This window comes from Topomyia yanbarensis, chromosome 3 (assembly GCF_030247195.1).
Source record: "Topomyia yanbarensis strain Yona2022 chromosome 3, ASM3024719v1, whole genome shotgun sequence".
NCBI classification, from domain to species: domain Eukaryota; kingdom Metazoa; phylum Arthropoda; class Insecta; order Diptera; family Culicidae; genus Topomyia; species Topomyia yanbarensis.
In genome coordinates, this window is record NC_080672.1 from 334879580 (window position 1) to 334901144 (window position 21565).

A 21565-nucleotide genomic window follows, 5' to 3' on the forward strand; every position below is an offset into this window, starting at 1 on the left:
TAAGATTGCACTTGTAGCACGTTATAAAACCCAAATTGCTATTTGGGATGTTTCTTTCTCAGATGAAATTTCTTGTAAATAATAGAGCTAGAAAAAACAAGTAAGCACAGCAAGACAAAGGCAAATTTTGTTATCTTATATTTGTTAATCATAGCCTGAAATCAAATTAACATTTGAATTTGAAGCTGATAGCAAAATGTTATTTCGTTTTTCTATAAATTTGATATTTGACTTTACACGGAAAACAGCACGATTGTAGTGGACACTACTTGAATTGCCTGCTAATCATGTATCGCTAAGAGGCCTGTTATAGCAAAATTCTTCAGATCACCCATTGTATACTGATCGGTTTCGTCAGATTGAATTTGACTAACTGGAACAACACAAAAAGATTCACAACACCGTGCTTAACATAAAAAAGTCAATGGTGAATGAATTCCCAAGGATTAGCAGAGAAAAAAGAATAGTGTTTGCATTCAATAATGATGTCATCGAACTATTCGCCAATCTCGAAATAAAAACCGTGTTAAGAAATGACTTCCCAAAATTTGACACAATTGTGTCAGGAATGCGTGCCCTCCCCTCCTTTGTCGGCCATCTGCAGCCGCCTATAATCATCATATTGCCCTGTGTTGTTTCACAAAGTTCGCTTGGAATTTTCAACGAAATGAAAATATTACGTGATCAAAATAGCCTTCCCTAAAACAATTAGCAGCCGAGCAATTCTTAGGCAAACTTTAAAGCTTCTGCAATATTTTGAATAATTTCTAACCGGAACGACAACAAATGACGGCTTGTATATGAGTATCACCAGTTCCTGGCAATTGACCGAACAAAATAAAAAATCACAATAAATTTCAAATAAAACGTGCAAATCATTTAGTTAACATCAGGAACACCTGGCTACAATGTTTACCTTGAGACTTTTATAAAATTGAAACATTATTTCTATATTAATATTTAACAGACAATTCGATACAACTAAACCGACGGAAACTGAATGCACGTAATACTTATCATGCATTAGTGAAGACACAAAAACCGGATGTTACAAAAAATTCAAATGCCCCAATCCTCGTAAAACTAACGACAAATTTAATAACGACGTTGCCTTCTGCCAAAGGTAATACCATTCTGTCCCAGCCAAGCCCAGGATGTTGCTCCAGTGGGAAAACCATATCCCTGCATCCGCACCCGGACGCTTTCTGCGGTTTGTGACGTGGAATAATTGCATTTGCTGTCGTTCAATTCGTCGGAACAGAGCCATAAAAAAGCGAATCCTTGGTGATGTCTTGCCAAGAACACGATAATAAACACAAGCCGGCAAGAAAGACCGTCCGTCCGCCCGCCCGCCGCAGCGTTCACAGTAGGTACCTTACCTACATTTCACGAAGCAATAAAAATCAAGAAACCGGCTGTGAGGAGAACTGGCGGCGCGGAACTGGCACGCTTACCTTCTGTACACATCCGGCGAAGGATCCCTTATCCCGGAGGCTCATCGGCAGCGTGTGGATGTTGTGCACCCCTCCCAGGTACAGGCTGTGCGGCAGCGAGAGATGCCAGAAACCGTTGGGCGAAACCGTCATCACTTCCGGCAGCTGATCGATCTGCAATGCGGAAACAATGTGTTCAGTTTGGTTTTTTTTTGTTTCTCTTCTCGGATTTGTTTGCCCGAGATGTGAAGTGCGACAGACGTCAAAGAGTACTAGCAGTTAGTTATACTATACTGGTGAATTGGTGTGATGTGACGGACAGCAAAAGTGATTTAATTGATAAAACAATCAAGTTTTTCGAAAGGGAAGCATTACGCTTGTCATCGTGTCGGTAAAAGAAATCTTGGTATTAGGGAGGAAAGTCTATGGGGGAGGCTTTGGACTGGCCAATAGTGAAACGTTTTGATTTTTTTCCGAGATTAGGGAAAAAAGATGCAAGCACTATCACTGGTTTTAAGAATTGAATTAATTAAAGATAAAAAAGGGTTCTCGACTAAACTAAGTATTTTAAGACCGGTTATAATTAGGCTAATTTTAAACATTGAATTAGTATAATAAGTAGTGACATAACTTACTTTCAATACCGCTAGCCGTGATGTTCTGGAAACTTTGATAATGTGCCATTGACCCATCGACAACGGAAATTCGCTCCTGTAAGAAAAGAAAAGATTCAAACAAAAATGTATCCACTTAGTCAAATTCTATTATGGATTTATTAGTTCACATATCACATGTTAGTAGTATATTAAGACTTCACTGGTCTAATAAAAATTCCACACAAACTCTAATTTTTCTGATTTCTATCACGAAGGAAGATTATTTTTCATGTAAGACCACTTTGCAGCAGTATACTACCCATGATCGCATAGTTGTCCCGTTTTCTGTGGGATTTCCTATCTTTATGGGACTGATATGCGATCATGGGCAGTATATATGTGTTACAAAACGCACTTTCGTTGACTTTATAGTATTGCAGTGACATATGATAGAAACGATGTTCATTCAAAGTAGCCACACCCACGTTTATTTCTCTTCAACTAAATTTTAACTAAATAGGCTCCGCTGTACACATCACGAGTAAAACTCGAACAGTTCCGTTCGATTTTCATTACGTCCATCGGACCCACACTGGGAAGATCCCGATGGCTCGCACATTGCGAAAATACTGAGGTCCTCCAACCGATCTGTATGGCCAGTTGAAGAACTAATCTCTTCTTCGCTACCGCTACCGCTACATTCCTTGATTTCATTGTTGCTGTTATTGTACTCCATGTTAACTGAACCTAAAGACATATCAGCTACCGATGAGTGCTTCAGGGGAAGATGTGGAATTGACACAGTTGACGAATTTCGGTCCATTTCATTCTCGCCTGTCTCGAGTTCGCACATGGATGGATTTTGTTGTTCTGAAGTATTCTGATTGAAGATTCCGACGAATACGAGGGATTCGCTTTCGTTAGGGTACAGTCGGAGCCTTTTGGATCTTGATTTGGAATTGTCATCGATCAATTTACGTTTGGCACTCTTCATGTCAGCGGATTTTTAAAAGCAAAAATGCACCTAAAGTGTGACAGCGAATTGTTAACTGGAATCTTTGGCTTGCTGTGATGTTGATCTTATGAAAAGCACCATTTAGTATTTGGTTAATATCGTGTTTTCTTTTGTGCCCGTCCCTAGCCTTCGATCAGCCGCTATTACGGATTAGAAACCGTTCGACCTGGCGTTACGAGTCCCGTTGGTTCGAAAATTTAGTCCTTCGAGTGGATCGAAGGACACGTGGGTCGGAAGGAATAGTGAGTGTGGTAATTATAACCGGTCGGACGCGTGTAGCACCAAGCAGCTTTTATTCTCTAAGCACCTTGCGTACCACGTCGCAAAACGCGTTATTGCGATTGGGGTAGACAATTAGTCCTGTGAAATTCTGTACGGACCAGACTAAAGGCTGCTTTGCGTCTATTGTATGCCAGAAGCAGATGCGAAAATGGCGTCATTCTAGAGTTTGCCATCGCCATCGCAGTTCGGTAAATAGAGTGCAAATTCGGGCTAAGTGAACTAAGTTTGAAATCCGTTTTTGCATATTCCCGAGCACAAATGACTACTAATTCCGATCAAAGTTGTGCAACCGGCTCGCGTCCGAATTCCGTGATTACGCCGCGAAGAATTTTTGTCCGCGTCGGGAGGAATCTAATTAATACCGTCTGTGTCGGGAAGAAGAATTTGATATTGTAATCCGCGATCTTACGAATACAAATCGGTGCACAATGCCGAAGAAAGAACTCGAAAATGGTTTGATGGTGATCAGAAAGGGTTTGTACGTTGTTCGCAATTCCGTAGAAATTCCGTGTGCCAGATTATAACTACGAAAGAGATGCGTGTCAAATTTTTGTAAGGTTGGAGTCGTTGGACGTGATGTACCGTGAATTTGTGGATGTGTAAGATGATATTGAGAGATTCGATGACCCAGACCGTGCACAAAACGGACTGACCTTGAAATGCGGTATTACGAGGCTAAAGGCCTTTATGGTGTCGACTCGAATGCTAGATCCAAACCAGACCATGGTATATATCGCTCCACTGCCGCCCCCATCTATTAGTTTCCATTTAAGGCTGCCACAGATTGATATGTCTAAGTTCAACGGTGACTTTTCGCGACTAGTCGTTCCACAATACTTTTAGCTCCATGATCCACCGAAAGGCCGATACCACTGGGAGAGTGACCAAGCTACAGTATCTTCTTCAGCCTCCCACGGAAATCTTTCGAGAGTGTCGATACGAAAGTGATAATTATGCATCTCTATAGAATACATTTTTGAAAGCATATGATAACCGGCGGTTCTTCAAAAAGCAGCTCTTCCGCACCGTTCATGATCTGCAGCGATGAAGAGAGAATCTGCTCAAGAGTTGCATAAGCTCGTCGATGAGTTTCAACGTCATGCTGGAAGCTGGATGAGCCAATCGAGTACTGGGATACTACACTCATTACTATGTTATCATATAAGCTTGATCCAACAACACTCCGTGCCTGGGAAGAAAGGTGTAGTCAAAATGAGGATGTCATCTTTGACGATCTCGTTAACTGCTTATACCAGAGAGTACGAATCTTGAAAAGTCGGATCTGTTACAAAGTTCCCAGTCAAGGTGGCCTCAATTCACCACCGAAGAAGAGTTTTCATCCAAGAATAGCAGCCAACGTAGCAGGTTCCGAATGCAAGGCATCCGTTCCGTCTTACACTGCCTGTTCCGTGAGTCATTACCTGTTCCAGTGTCCGGCCTTTGCCAATATGGCCATCAACCAACGTCATGTGTACGTCTTCCAACGAAAATTATGTTGGTACTGCATCCGCACCGATCACCTCGCTAGAAGTTGCGGAACGAAGTTCACATGCCGCACCTTTCGCGATCGCCACCATAAGTCCCATCAACGATTCCAACACGATATCCACAAGCTCTATTACACCTGCAGTGACGTCGACAACAGCCGAATCCACCCATGTTGTCACACGTGGAAAATCCAGAACCATCAACTACCCAAGTAAGTATACCGGTGTAATCCCATTCCAGTACAGTCGTGTTGGAAACGGCCCACCACTACATCGTCGACCATCATGATAAGAGCTCTATTGGATTTCGCTTCGATGTCAAACTTCATGTCGAAGAAACTCGCCTATTTACTCTCCAATCGCAAATCCAAAATAGACATCGATGTGGTAGGAATCGGTCAGTCCCTAAAGAATCTGAAGCGAACTGCAGCTTGCCACTTTACAGTCGCGAATCCCGCCGTTCACTATGAAACTCGAGTTTTTGGTCATCGAAAACCACCGCCGAGCTACCCACCGTATCAGTAGCGATATCTTCGTGGAAGTTTCCAAAAATCAATTTTGCCGATTCGCAGTTCTTCACTCCCAAAGAAGTGAAAATTGGTTTTAGCCAAAACATTTGACGACCGTCCCGAGATCGCTCTTCAAATGTTGTGGGAACTGGAATCAATCGTCGATAAACCTACTCATACAACTACAGAAAAACGATTTGAGGATCGATACACTCATATTCGCCACCCTAAGCTGGAAAATCGAGAAATCATTCTAGTTGAATTTAGCGCTAGAGCAACATGAAGATTCTTTAGTCTTGAACATCGATGGGAGAGAGACGCCAACGTGAAGGCAGCATACCATCTTTTCGTGGACGAATATGAGCGCCTTAGTCACATTAAACGACTGAACGAACTAATAGATGACTGCAAGGAGGTTGTTACTTGCCATATTATCCCGTCGTCAATCTTTTCAGCACCACAACGAAAAAGAAAGGAAGTGCTCGACGCGTCGTGCAAGGCGACATCGGGATTCTCGTTGAACGATCGATTACCAGTCCGCCCAGTTGTCCAGCAAGATCTATTGTCCCTGGCTATGCAGTCCCGGTTTCACGCTATCAACTTAATCTACATACCTACATTGAAAAAATATATTTTTTGCAGATGCATCTGCAAAGACATACGGAATTTGTTGCTACATCCGTGCCAAATCATCGCAGTAAGTATCCGTCCAGCTCCTTGCCTCGAAATTCCAAGTTTCGCCATTCTCTGTACGGCATTCGATTTATGCTACCATCCATCTACAAGAAAGTTACTATCGCTTTAAAGGTTTCATCAACCAGTGTCTACTACTGGTCCGATTCAACCACAGATTTGCAATGGCTACGATCACTCCCGGGTCGTTGAAAGATTTAGCTAATCGTGTGAACAAGATTCAGCAAGCCATACCGACCAGCACGTGGAAGCATATTGCCGGTGTCGGCAATCCTACCGACGATATCTTCCGTGGTTTGAGCCCGTCAGACACCCTGACCTGTTCGAGACAGCGGAATGATACATCGTGACTATTACTTCAGTCAACTGACGCTGAAAGAAATTTGCATTGATTCCACCCAAGCACTCATCACCGACGAACTATTTAAAGCCGACATCGTCCGGAGTCGTATGGATCAACGAGAAGATATCCCGGAGGGCTTTTAACGACTTGACCAATGGAGAACGTGTTTCCAAGTCCAGTGCCATGAAGTGGCTCAGTCTTCCAGTGGACGCTTTTGGAATTATACGTGTTGGAGGTCACCTAAGCAACGTAAAGGGTGTACTTTTAGCATGTAACTATTATGAACTATTGCTCCACGCGCTGGTCTACAAGTCATGCTTGCTAGCCTTCGTCAGAGATTCTGGACGCTAGGAGGAAGAAACCTGTTACGTCACATTTATACCACAGGTGTCACACCTGTTTCCGCAGCAAACCAGTGCTGATTCAGTAGAGCATTGCCGATCTATCAGCCTCTCGTGTCACACACACACGCGCCTATTTTTGGTATGTGACATCGATGTCATAGAAGACTTTGCGAATTGCCCAAACGTCATTCTCTTCGTGCTGCAGTTTGTCCCCCTCTCGGCGCTATGGCGATAACCAACCAGCTGGTGCTATTGAATGCTGCACGTCGATTGTTACCACACCGCAAAAGCGACTATCCCTTCTCTTTTATCTGATGCTTTCTTTCTCCTCGCTCGCGATGAATGTGCGGATTGCATCCATCACCGAAAACTTTTTCTGGAATCCGAACTGCTTCTGCGATAACCCATTATCTATTTCGGCGTAATACACCAGCCTGTTGAAGATTACCCTTTCCAGAAGATTGACAAGAGGATCCGGTAGGCATATAAGCCGCTAAGATGCTAGATCTCCTAGTGGCTCCCCTGCTTTTGGCTCCAACACCAGCTTCCAGATCTTCCATTTATTCGGGAAGTAGCCTTCGTCCAGACATTACTGTAGCACTGTCCCGAACAGGTCCGGAAACTCCAAGATCGTAGTCTTCAGTGCTACGTTGGGGTCAGCACCGAGAGCTTTCTTCACTTTGAGTTCTTTTGCCACATGTAAGGTGTTCGTCGTTGCAGACCCGACTCCATACAACTCCAAAAAATACCATGAATATCGTCCCCGTAGAATTGTACAACCATCGAAACACTACGAATAAATCGATAAATGCTCCAGAATATGGTTTTTAAATGGGATCTTCCAGGCCATGGTGATAGTATTTTCATAGGTTGAGCTCATTCCAAACACTATCAAAACACCATGCAGTGGGAATGAATTTGGACCATGAGTAAGCTGACCAACTCTGCCGAAAAAATCCGTACACCATTCGGCAACGAATCGTAATCGTTCACGACGCTCCGGCAAACGGTTCGTATAGTGTGATTTTTTCGTCAGAGTTGGTCAGCTTAACCATGCGCATGATTTTTCGTTTGTTTGGGGAACCGATTGGCACAAGCTTAGTTTCAAACCAACGGCTGCTATTGATGTTTTGTCGATCGGATTTCCGGTTCCGGAGTTATGGGTTGAAGAGCGCGATCAAACGGAACATTTCCAAATAAATTGGTACCACCATGATATCAAGATGATGTAAAATTTATTAAAATGAGTGCCAAATTACTTAAATTTGCTGTTATAGACTAATGACTAACTTTTGGAACTTGGAACCTTCTTCGCTTTTTTCATACGGAAAGTTTATTCCATGTAACAATTATGCTTCTAGTGAAGTTTTGAAGCATGCAATATATTTTTTCGATTATACAGGTTTTAAACTTAAGGACATTCGCCTCTTCAGGTTAGAAAAACCTCTTATGAAAAATTTCTAACCCTATGTGCGGGGTCGGAACTCGAACCCAGGTGCGCTGCGTACAAGGTAATCGATTTACCAACTACGCTACTCCCACCCTTTTGAGCATGCAATACAACTAACCTTTAAAACCTTCCATGCCTATTTCATGGTTTTAATTCTCAACCTTATTCGTACCACAGACCCCTTAGAAATCACCCAGGGTTGCTGCGGACCCCCACGGATAAACACCGATTTTGTATGCTATCGAGATGTTATTTTTAGTTTGTTAGGAAAGAAGACTTGAAATTTCAATATGCGCTCGGAAAATATATTTTTCTTCGCGGAACCCCAGCAACGACTTCGCGGCCCCCTAGAGGTCACTAGGTTGAGAATCACTGTTTTAATGCATTTCATCGGGCTACTACAAACCCGTATTATGACTAGTTGACCAAGTTTTATTGTAATCATTAGAATCTGATATGCGAATCATCATATGAGTAATGGTTTCATTAAAAAGTCTTTAGAGCCTCTTACGCTTCACATGTTACATGTTACTTGGATCTTATCCATTGATTGGAGGTGTTTAGAAAAAAGAGCATTAGTTTTTTTTGCGAAACATGTCTTGAAACGTATAATGTCGGATAATTTAATGTTCTAACTCCTTCGTTTGAACGAATAAGTAAGTGTATTTGCGAAATTTTAATTTGATTGGTCATTTTTGTTTCGATATGACATTTTCCATAAAGAAAACTTGATACACTTCTAAAATACTTCAATATGACATTTTAATTTATTTATTAACAGATTAAGGCCGAAGTGGCCTGTGCCGTATACAAAAGATTCCTCCATTCCACTCGGTCCATGGCCGCGCGTCGCCAGCCACGCAGTCTGCGAAGGGTCCGCAAATCGTCTTCCACCTGGTCGATCCATCGTGCTCGCTGCGCGCCACGTCTTCTTGTACCGGTCGGATTGCAATTGAGAACCGTTTTCACCGGGCTATTGTCCGACATTCTGGCTACGTGCCCGGCCCACCGTAGTCGTCCGATTTTCGCGGTATGACAGATGGGCGGCTCCCCCAACAGCTGATGCAACTCATGGTTCATTCGCCGTCTCCATGTACCGTCTTCCATCTGCACTCCACCGTAGATGGTACGCAGCACTTTCCGTTCGAAGACACCAAGTGCGCGTTGGTCCTCCACGAGCATGGTCCAGGTCTCGTGCCCGTAGAGAACTACCGGTCTAATCAGCGTCTTGTAAATCAACTTCGTACGACGGCGAACTCTGTTCGACCGAAGTGTCTTGCGGAGGTCAAAGTAAGCACGATTTCCTGCCACGATACGTCTACGAATCTCTCTGCTGGTATCATTGTCGGCGGTCACCAGTGAGCCCAAGTACACGAACTCTTCAACCACCTCGATTTCGTCGCCACCGATGCAAACTCGAAGCGGGCGGTTCTCATTCTCTTCTCGTGAACCTCTTCCTATCATGTACTTTGTCTTCGACGTGTTGATGGCAAGTCCGACGCGCTTGGCTTCTCTTTTCAGTCTGATGTAGGCTTCCTTCATCTTCGTGCAATAATATCAACGTCATCGGCGAAGCCAAGTAGCTGAACGGACTTTGTGAAAATCGTACCACTCGTGTCGATCCCTGCTCTTCTTATTACACCTTCCAGCGCGATGTTGAATAACAGACACGAGAGACCATCACCTTGCCGTAACCCTCTGCGTGATTCGAAGGGACTCGAGAGCGTCCCTGTGACACATACTACGCACATCACCCGATCCATCGTCGCCTTCACTAATCGCGTCAGTTTGTCCGGGAATCCGTACTCGTGCATTATCTGCCATAGCTGATCTCGATCGATAGTGTCGTATGCGGCTTTGAAGTCGATGAACAAATGATGTGTGGGCACATTGTACTCGCGGCATTCCTGCAGTACTTGACGAAGAGCGAACACCTGGTCCGTGGTAGATCGTTCGCTCATGAAACCCGCCTGGTACTGCCCCACGAACTCTCTTGCAATTGGTGATAGTCGACGGCATAGTATTTGGGAGAGTACCTTGTAGGCGGCGTTCAGCAGGGTGATTGCTCGGTAATTACAGCAATCCAGCTTGTCGCCCTTTTTGTAGATAGGACACACGACACCTTCCATCCACTCCTCCGGTAAAATCTCCTCCTCCCAAATCTTGGTAATCACCCAGTGCAGCGCTTTAGCCAGTGGCTCGCCACCGTGTTTTAGTAGCTCGCTTGGTATTTGGTCAACCCCAGCGGCTTTATTATTTTTCTGCCGGCTGATCTCCTCCTGGATTTCTTGGAGATCCGGAGCCGGTAGTGTATGACATGTTCTCCTGATTTTGTTATAACATAGCAGGTCATATAGCTAGTGTGTTTATCAAAGCACTTCTGCCTCTACGTTGCGACTGACAAGTTTTATGCTGGGCTTAATCGCTGCTTGCTGGTTACAATTATTTTGACAGCGGCTTTAACCATGATTGTAAATAAAAGTTTTTTCTCTCTTTGGCGCTCGATTGTAGAACTTGAGTAGCGAAAGGGAAAAAGCGACTGTAGAGTTAGGATGCCAGAATAATAAATCATTGATCAATATTGTGATCTTCAAATATTGATTAAATCAAAATAACGCAGCAAGCAGGATCCTCTCTTGTGTATGGTGTATATATTCGGTAGCACAACCAAGGAAAGGGTCGAGTCCTACGATATCTGATCGTACGCATAAAAGCACATGCACTTCGATTGAAAATGCGTACTAAACCAGGACGTCGAGCCGAGCAGCCAGCCAGCAGAGCAGCAATAACAATCGTTACCTAGCAGCAACGCGCTAATAAAAATAGGGGCTCTTTGGACGTCAGAGCGGTAGTCAACCAGCAGAGCAGCAGTAAAAACCGCTGCGAATAACATATTTTTCATTTCCTATGAAATAAAATATAATTACAGGTAAACAGTAATGCGACCAACACATTTCAACGACCAACACAAAAAAAATTCACAGAAGCTACTGATACGCGACACATGATTAGTTTTAGATTAGTTTGTGATTAGCTATAGAAAATGTCGGATAATTTAATGTTCTTCTAATAAATGTCTGGGCACAATGAATTTGAAGTACTCAAACTAGCAGGAATTCGAAAACAGACGAACATTTTATTAAAGTTAGACACCCTTATTTAGTCAAATCCAATTTGCTTCCTAGAGAGCAAGCCCGTGCGCAAGGGAGGGGGGGTGTGAGGTTGACATGTGACGATATTTGCAGCAGACCTGAGCAGGTCAGATGTATCGCGAAGGTTGGACAGCAGCTAAGGAAAAGTAACTATGGATAAAAACATGACGATTAACACAAAACAAAATAAGTAAGAACACAAAGCAGTATACTTAATGGTTGCCCCGAATGGATGAGGTTTGTGAGATACAAGAAGTTTAGTCGATTGGCTTAACAACTACTACAAACCAATCCTAATCCACCACGAGCCAGCAGGTAGCGCACAGTGCACGGTGGTCCAGGAAGCGAAATTAGTGGGAAACAATTAATTACGCTTTCATCTGTAAATTTAGAGATTTGAGGTCTTAGAAACATTTATTGTGTGGGACGAACTACATCTTTCGGCTGAAACAATCTGATAAAAATCAAATTGAGGCATGGCTTACTATGATTGAACTAGAAAAATTTACTTTTTATACTGACAAGGTAGAAAGCTGGTGTCTTCGACAAACTTTTAGAAATGCTCATAATGAAGAATTTTATTGAACAACTTGAACTTGTAGTACTTAATGTTAAGGATTTATAAAGCGTTTTCTAAGGCCCTCCACATTTGCTTAGAACATGGTTTGCACGAAAAGTCACAGTAGAAAAAGTTATATTAAAACAAACTAAATTTGAGGGTATTGATATAGAAAACGCTTTATAAATCGATAACTTTAAGTCCTACACGTTACAGTTCTTCAACAAAATTCTTCATTACGAGCTTTTCTAAAACTTTGTCGAAGACACCAACTTTCTACCCCGTCATCATAAAAAGTATTTTTTTCTAGTTTGATCGTAGTAAGCCATGCCTAATTTTAATTTTTATCAGGTTGTGGGGAATATTCTCACAAACAATTCGACCAAAGATACCCTGTTAATATATTAAATGGTTTGACGTCTAGAGAAATAAGTTCACGTTTTTGGGGCTTCCGACCTTTATGCAGCGGTGCCTTTTGATGACTCCTTCTCGATAACAAACATTAACCCAATTTGTTGAGCTGAGTCGTTTGATTCAAAAGACTAGGTCCAGGCCTCTGAAAAAATCTTCAAAATTTGAGGGTTTCTGTACGTTTCTTTTAAAATAAACATTAAAAAATCAAACCCCTCCCCCCCCCCTTGAGAATTTACTGCGCACGGGCCTGCTAGTGAGAAACAGCTTTTAATTTCCAGTTGTGTGTGGTTGGGTGATAAATCCCCTCATTGACAAACAATTAATAAACATTTATTTGAGTTATATTATAACAACGGAAAATGTCAGCAATACCACAAATAATGTAAAGAATTGAAGGGTTACCATCCAGTCAAAACAATGCGAATCGCTACCCTAATCGTATAAAAGCGAAATGTTGTTTGAAAACAACATTGCGAAAATCATCTCTAAATTATTACAGTAACGTATTCCCTAATAAACGTCTTATGATTCAAGAGCCTAACGACCTGTTCATCCAAACAATATGTGGAATCGTAGGACTATATGGGTTAAAGTTCGTGTATATTTTTTATTAGGGTTGACACTATGAGATAATTTTCACAAAAATTAACAAAAAAACATGGTTTCCGCCTCTAAGGGCAAACGCATCTAAAACATATCTCTCTATTTGAATTGATGGTAGAACAACCCGTAAAATTATCGCGTACAGAAAATGCTTTTTTTATCTAAAGATTTATTTAAAACGGCTCAATGCGTTAGCACAACTGAGCCGTGGGTCTTTCAATTTTTTACAATAAGTAAAAATTAAAAAAATAGAATGCTAAGAATGTCGGTCTTCCAGATCTTGTTGACGCAGCTTGCTGTTGCGTGTTGAGATCCTTTTCCTTGGCGGTGAAGCCGCTTGGGGGTCATTCAGTCTGCCTTCTCTCGCGTTCTCGTTCCCGTCCATGTCGTCATCGGTACTACTTTCTTGCTGTTCACGATCAGAGGTTCTTATTTGTTTCTTGCAGCCCCCTGTCAAGGACGACGTCTCTGTACAGCCAGCATCACTGCCATGAAAGGCACAACATTGATTTTGAACCGAATGATTAGAAGCTATATTTAGTTACAAAATGTCGATTTTCTGAATGATATGATATTAAATCATTTCACAAGATGCAAAACGTCGTGTGGAATGCTTGAATATCGAGCATAGTGCCGAACATAATTCTTTGTTTGGGGCTTTATAGCTATAACGCCCCATATATGTAGGTCGTTGTCAAACCCCATATGATGGTATAGGGTTGCCAGAGGACTGGTTTCTTGTTCTTACGGGTCGCTGTTGTAAATCCATCTTCATCGGTATTTTCTTCTTTATTGGTGATGCAAGTCGTTGGTTTGGGAGCGGTTGCCGTGGTCGTTGTACCTGCATTATCGGTTAATTGGATCGTTGTTTTTGGTTTATCTGAAGGTGTCGGTGGCTGCTTGTTAGAGTTGGCTGTAGTAGATGAGTTTTGGCGAGATTAAGATCCATTTTAACTTTAACTAATTGCTCCACTTCCTGAACTGTGGGTCTAACACGAATTTTATTAAAGTCGATCAAAATCGTGTTGTAGTGCGGGCACTTTTGTTTCATTTGGCAAACTCATTTCACTCCGCAGCCGGGGGAAACAATACAATATTGTTTGTGCACTGATGTGGACTGCTTGTGCAATAGGCACCGATCGGCTTGTAGGTAGAATTGACTGTTTCATTTATGCGGGTCGATTTTTAGCTTCTACTCAGGGCGATATGTGAAGACAAACTGAGAAAACGCTTACTCTGTCACTGACAATAACTAACGATGAGACCGCCCTTTTCAGAAAGACTTTTTGGATAGCATTGTACTGAAGAATTAGGTCTCTATCGTCCATAATATGCTGCTTAAGAACACAGTGTTCTGTTAATTTGCTGCAATATAGCTACTTGGGTGATTTATTAAAAATGGTGACCTTCACTGTGCTAAATGTAATTTCTGAAGATCTGAAAATGACAATTAAAATTTCAAAGGCTGGACTCCATTATGAAAATTAAACTCGATTCAAAATAAAAATAAAACTGAATGTTCGAAGAGAATTGTTTAAGCAAGTTTCAAGTTTCAAGATAAAACTTTTCGCAATACATCGTACTGACTCAATGGCTTTTCGTTGTTAGACACTTGTTCACTAAATAAGTTTATTTTTAAAAACTAACAAGCTACGAACTGATGGATTTTACAGTAACACGACATTGCGAAGCTTAACTCATCGCTATCGTAAACTTTTCACTGGCCGGCTGTCGACTTTATTGGTAGTTGCAGTAAACAACCATCGTCATTTTCATAGTTTTCACCACCCACCCGACCGACTGGCAATACAATGTAATATTGCACAGTGGTTCAAAATGTTTATTTGCTCGATCTCTGTAATCCCCAGCTTTTATATTTTCTTCAACTCATACTTTTTATAAACGAACGCTTACTATATCTTATCGAATTATTTCAAGCAACATCAAAAAACAGAACCGATAGAGCCACAAAAGATAATTCCCATAATAATTGCACATAATCCATGTGCTGCCATTCTTTCGAAATAACCCAATTCCGCGACCGCTGTGGAAAACCTCATGTCAGGCTGAATGTCGCAAACAGAAAAGTTAAAATGGATTTCTCCTTTTTGCTGTATACATTTTTCTTTAGATTCTCCCCCTGATCCAACGCGCAATGCCACTTGGCGGACGAAGAATTTATAGAACACGTCCATTTACAACAATGGAGCTTCAGTTTGATACAAACGCGATTATAGCTCTTGGAAAACTATCGCCTCCTGGCTTCCAGTGTCCATCCCACATTTCATACCATCGTCCGGAAAAGTAGTCTTGGATCAGATAATGAAAGATAACGCCAATATCTTGGACGAAACGGAAGGACAATAGAAATGATGACGCTAATCCTTCGCCCGGATTTTTCTTCGAAGTTATACTGATTTCATCCGCTGGGAAAGGGGACGGAAAAACTAAATTCATCTAAATGCCGGTGCCGGTCGGAGAAGGGTGTACCTACGTGGCATGTGTTGGAGTCGCAAAAAATGTATGCTTTCACCATGTCTACACGGAGTGCCGGAGGTTGTGGATGAGCAGAAATTTAATTAAACTTTTGAGCTAGCATTAAAAATTTAATTTAGAGTTCGTAATTGGATTACATCGGACACTATCGCTCAGTGGTCCCGCGTCAACCTTTGTAACATATCTATATTTGGGTAAGTGATGTTAATTTTTAGTTCATGATGAAATTTTGTCAACGCTGGAGGAAAAGGAGTCTTGACGGAGCAGTTTTGGATATGATGATACTACCGCTGGGACTGGTTCCCACGCTGATACATACTTTTTATTTTATTTTTGGACATACCTACAGTGCTACATGCACCATGAACGTTTTGTTTATTGATTGGGCTATTATTGAAAGTGTATACTTAGTAAGAAGGTGGTATCTGTATTGCAGCAATTATTTTGACCTTAATAAGGCCATTACAAATATTTTTTAAAAATTATGTCACCCCCCCCCCCCCTTCAAAATCGCTGAAAAAAATCAGGGGGCAAAAAATTTTTTTTTAAATAATCAAAATTCAAAAAAATGTCACGTTTTATATAACAACAATAACTTCCATAGAGTTTTGCTTTTCGTAACTGAAAACTATTATGGTAGTTTTAGAAATTACCATCCCATCATCAAATGAAACGTTTGCTGGTCGCGGAAGGAAGGACCCATCTGTGTATTATCAAACAAACATCTCATGGAAAGGCTAATACAGACCGACTTCTGAATCGATTCCATTTTAAACGCCACAGTCGATAGAGACATAATCGATCGTTGCATTCGAAAATAATTTAGATAAAGAAACAACCTGAATTCAAATCAGACTCCTGGAGATTTATATGTGGTTCAATATTCAATATACATGAGCTTTAGCGAAAGGTTTTTGACATTTAAAGATTTCATATGGGATCGTAGTATTCATACCGTATTTCCGCAGCCATATGTGCGATTCTTATGAACTTGATCAGATCAAAATCTGCTACCAAACCTTCCATTTAAGGCTAAGCTTGTGAAAATCGAATAAGCCGTTTTCCAAGAAGCCGAAGAGACATTAATTCTGAAATATTCCAAGAACCAGAAACATGCGCAATTTTCGAGATAGACGCTGGAATCAAAAGAACTTTGACTGGCCATCAGCGATCAAGAATGCTCTAGCAAAGCTAAATATAGATCTTACAAATAATGGTATCATCGGCACTTACCGCAGGAAGAACCGGGAATCCATTATCGATGTCAATTTTTGTAGCCTTGGAGTAACCGGAAAGATGGACTGAAAAGTGTGCGAGGATATATCCACAGCGACCACCAAGCGATCTGGTACAGCATTGATAACAGGACTATGAACTACACATGAATATGAATATGTGGGAGATATATAAACGAGTGAAGATGGAAAACAGCGATTTTTCACATGAACGTGTCCGTCGAAGAACTTGAATTTGAGGGTATCCTCTTCAACCTAAATGCGAACGAGTACACGGCACTACTAACAAAGGCGTGTAATGCGACCATACCAAGGGATGGGAAACTGAGAAACGGTCGCCGGGTGCAATACGACGATTATCGATCTACGTATAAGTTGCCTCCGAGCTTGGAGAAGAAGTCGGAGATCACTTCGTTTTCTCATCTCGCTCAGTTCAGAAGCTAGAAATCGCTCCGCTGCAATAGCAGGGCAAGTAATCAAATTTACCCGCGCGACGCTTAGCAAAAATTGATTCCTTCTGCCTAGTGTGTGATACGTGAACAAACAATGAGTGACAATGCCAAGCAAAAGTATATCACGATGCGGGCAATCTGTGTTGCTGTTGACTACACGAAATATCCGGTAATACCATCAATTCATGAAGGGGAGCAAATGTTGAAGGTGAACTTGAAGTTCAACGTAGCTTGCGGTACTTTATGCAGTGCAATTCCACCATTTACGTCATGCGGTACTGAATATGTTAAAAAATATTAGTCAAGCAGAATCATTCGCTTCCCAGAACAACATGAAACACGTCATCGAATGTAATGACATTTTATACAGTATCCCAACGTATATAAATGATGACATGACCTGGCACCACGTGTTAAGGAAGATAGTTGGAGGAACTTCTTCCCAAGACGCCGCAACGGAGTTCGTGTGGTGAGAATGCGTCCGACAAAACCTATTCCCTCTTACTTGACTTTCACATGCAAATCACCTCATGGTGTTGAATATTCTCAACGAACACTAGTCACGCACCCAGGACAGATTCCTACCTGTCAATGTTGTGATCATCCGCTACACCACGGGAAACCTTGCGCAGAGACTGCTAAAGAAATTCCACCTGATACGACCAAAGCCGGTATACAATCATCGTATGTTAAACCACAACCAGTTGGTAAACCAACGACTGCAGACCGGGCATTCACAACCACCAGCTCAACAACGATCGGTCCCAGTACCACTAAACTAACTGCCATTACCAACATCGAAGTAACAACAATTACAGCAAATGTTTCTAAACCAACAACCAACACCACCAATAAGGAATCTAATACCGATGAAGAAGGATTTACAATAGCGACCCGTAAGCACAAACAACAAATAAGAACATCCGACGATGAGCAAGATGAATGCAGTACCGATGATGACATGGACGTAAACGAAAACGCAAGAGAAGACGGACCAAATGACCCCCAAGGTGCGCTCCACGGCTCAGTTGTGCTAACGCATTGAGCCGTGTCAAATATATTTAAAATTAAAAAGAAGTCAGAAAGCTCGAGGGAAGCGAGCTGCAAGAACCGCTCTCAACAAAGCAGTCAAGCTGTACAAGAAAGCCTTGCCACAAAGCCAACGCGAATTTCCTTAGGAGAGACCTACAAAGTTGGCATAACAAAGATAAAAGGCTCAGCTGCACCACCTGAAAGGTGCCCGGAAAAGATGGAGGTCATCATCGAAAGGTTTTCCCCACAACATGAATCTATTTTCGCCGTACAGTGAGGAGGATGATCACAAAGATGAAGATCGATTTACCAACAAACAGCTTATCGAGATGGCGAAAGCCATAAAAGTGGAGCGATACATGAGAGCCCGGATATGTTCAAAACGATCCGATAATTGGAAGCGACAAAAGCTGATGTTGCTTCCGATACCGGGACAACATGGAAATCTTTCAGCGTAGTCAATATATCCCTTGGTAATGTTAGAGAGAATGAGTTATCCTGAACAAGCTAACGAAGTACGCGGACCGTGAGAACGGCATCTCATGTAATTGGGCTTCCTTATAGGCAGGTCTACAGTGAAATCCATCCAAACGGTTGTGGGGACTGTGGAGACAGCAGAGATAAGGATATCGTTTTGGCGTGGTGGTTCCCTTAGGCGTGAAGAATGCTTCAATAGTACTAGCTGGGAAGCAATCGCCTATTCGCTGTACAGCATGAGTAACTCTGCAGGATATTATAGTGCTACTTTCAGTACCGAACACTGATCTACGAGACAGACAAGGGGGAATCACAACTACAACTGACGTTCCTCGACTCGACGCTGTGGAACGCAGTGTACGATGGAGTATTGAAGCTGAACCTTCCCAGAGACATAACGATTTTCGGCTTCACGGATGATGTGGTGTTCCAAGTAATCGGACAATCGCTAGAAGAGGAGACACTCGACACGGAGACGATTGCCCATCATAAAACAGAGTTGGTGATGACTAGCAGCCGAAAAACAGCGCGGTCGGAAAATATATCATCGATTTGAACTTTTAAAGTTACGATGATTATGTAAGGGGAAGGCTGTGAGATCAACCACAGCTTTGCTTGAGGCGCCAGTGTACTGGGCACCACGAACCAGCGGAAATCGCTGGACCGAAGCATGTGGGCAGACTAGTTTCACCGTCAGGAACAAGATCGAGTAGGTCGAGTGAAGCACCAGCGGTGGGTCGTCGAGTTTTCAACGAACCGGAAGCAGCGAACCAGAAGCTACGCTCCATCCGGTATCGCCGAATTGTCCTCGCCAAGTACTGGTTGGCCCTTTGAGTAGGATTTATGGACTATGCGAGTAGATTGCGACAAAACTGGGAGCTAAATGACTCGCGCAACAGGCATCGGTATCGGGAGAACTTCCGACGAGGAATTGAGATGGCTCGCGAAAACAGGAACTAAATGGTTCACAGAAACGGGAGCCAAATGGCTAACGGAAGTTCACCACTGCGATTAGCCGGATATGTGTTAGGAGCTAAACCGCTCTAATGTATCATTTTGTCTTTTTTCCTTTTTTATTTCGACTATGTTAGTCACATTTTCTTTTTTACGTTTTAACGACATTCAATTAGCTAGAGATTACTGGGTAGGGAAAGTTATGAAACTTAGAGCCATAGTACTCAAGTGAGAGCAAGGATGTGAAGTAAACAGATCGGAATACTAGAAGTGGCAGGGTCATTAGAACAGGCTTAATATCGTGCGGGCTTAATTTTTGCCTTCTGATAATGAGGGTCGAGCTTAGGCAGAATAACTACGAATCACCCAAGTTCACTATCATGTTTCCTTGATAAAGGTAGACGTATCTATCTTTACCGTGACAACCGGCTATCATTTTGTCTTAAGACTGCATCAGCCTCCCTACGATATAACGCTTCGATGCAGTCTCGTGGAACAAAAGGAAGGAAGAAAAGTGAGGACTGTTAGTAGTGGTTAGGCACAAAAGTGAGTCCCACCTAGGGCCAATGCAGTTTTGAAGCTATTTAAACATACTATAAAACATACAGACGTTTTCAGATATCGACGAACTGAATCTAGTGGTATATGACGGGTGTAGCTTAAAAAGTCGAGTTTCAGAGTGATTGCACAGTCTTCCTTATATGAAAAAAGGCAAAAAATGAACTGATGATTGCTATACATTTCATAAATCCGTACGACTATTAAATGAGTTTCTCTGATGTGGCTACCTACTGCGCAACAAGATGGAGAAACATGCAAAGATTTCGAAGATGTACACGGAACCGAGCCGAATTACTATCATGTACCAAGCAAACAAATCTACAAGTCTTCAAGCACAAGCGATAAACCAAAGCTGATGTTTCTGTCGTGAATTTTGCCAGGCTAATGAGCGCTCTCCATTGAGCCGTCCATACGCGGTAAACTTGATCGGGTGAATGAAGAACGACGCTGAAATTCTTTCGCTAATCCAAACACATCGGACAGTCTCACACGCATACATGGGTAAGCTATTATCCCGATGCTAGCTTCGGATTCTTGCACTCACAGAATATTGCTCTCGCTCAATCTACCGCTATTCTTATACGCATACATGCACTCACAGGTAGGAAGGTGAGCGAGATTGTGAACTCGGATGTTACTTTCTCGAAGCACGCTGTGGACCTTTCCGTACCCGTTCGCTTGATGTGATTTTTTAACGCATACATACACTCGTAGGTAGAAAGCAAGCGGCGATACATTTGGCGGTAGTGAAATCATTGAAACGATGCAAGTTTCGGAAACCTTGCTCGTATTAGTTTTTGCTCGTTTCATAGTCGTATAGGATATGCAATACGAGGGCAAATGCACATACAGAAGGGAAATGAAATGCCCATATTCACCAAGCTTCTTATTAAATATAAAACTACGCCAACACGTAATGCGTTTTGCTTTATGTACATCCAGGCTTTATTCCCCACATTCTTCCTCTTCTCTACTCTTTGCAAAACCACGCACACTAGGCTAAGCTGCTTCTTGATTACGGATCTCTTGTGAAGCCTCATGATTATTTGCTGCCAATGGCATTAAGTTTATCAGAAAATTCTTTCACATTCCAAAGTACCTTCATGAAATTTACTAAATCTCCAATCTAGATGTTTTTCGATAAGGGACAATTTCCGCTGTTTTTGGTTATCTGTGATACTGGAATACATGTATTAAGAAGGCAACCATTCAAAAGATTCATGCTGAGTACAGTAACAGACAAGAGAATAAAACGTATTCCTTAAAATTTATACTTAGCTATACTGCCCATGATCGCAGATTTGTCCCGTTTTCTATGGGCTTTCCTACGTTAATGGGACTGATTTGCGATCATAGACAGTTAATGCGCCAAGCACTACAAGGTACCCAAGCAACCAAAAGTTCGTATAAGGGAGCTGCACAAGCTTCTCGTTTTAAGTAATTTTTCAATACGTTTTATGGTCTAATAGCGGCTTAAG

General features: G+C 42.1%; 1 protein-coding gene across 4 annotated transcripts in view; it reads right to left on the minus strand.

Annotated features, from left to right (window-relative positions):
- LOC131691972 (pikachurin) overlaps positions 1-21565 on the minus strand; it is a 788885-nt gene that overhangs the window by 59611 nt on the left and 707709 nt on the right. For all 4 annotated transcript variants that reach the window (XM_058978784.1, XM_058978785.1, XM_058978782.1 and 1 more), the window contains 2 exons: positions 2069-2144; positions 1455-1607 (listed from right to left, as the gene is read on the minus strand). In XM_058978784.1, coding sequence (XP_058834767.1) covers positions 1455-1607; positions 2069-2144 — 229 coding nt within the window. The remainder of the gene's footprint in view (positions 1-1454; positions 1608-2068; positions 2145-21565) is intronic.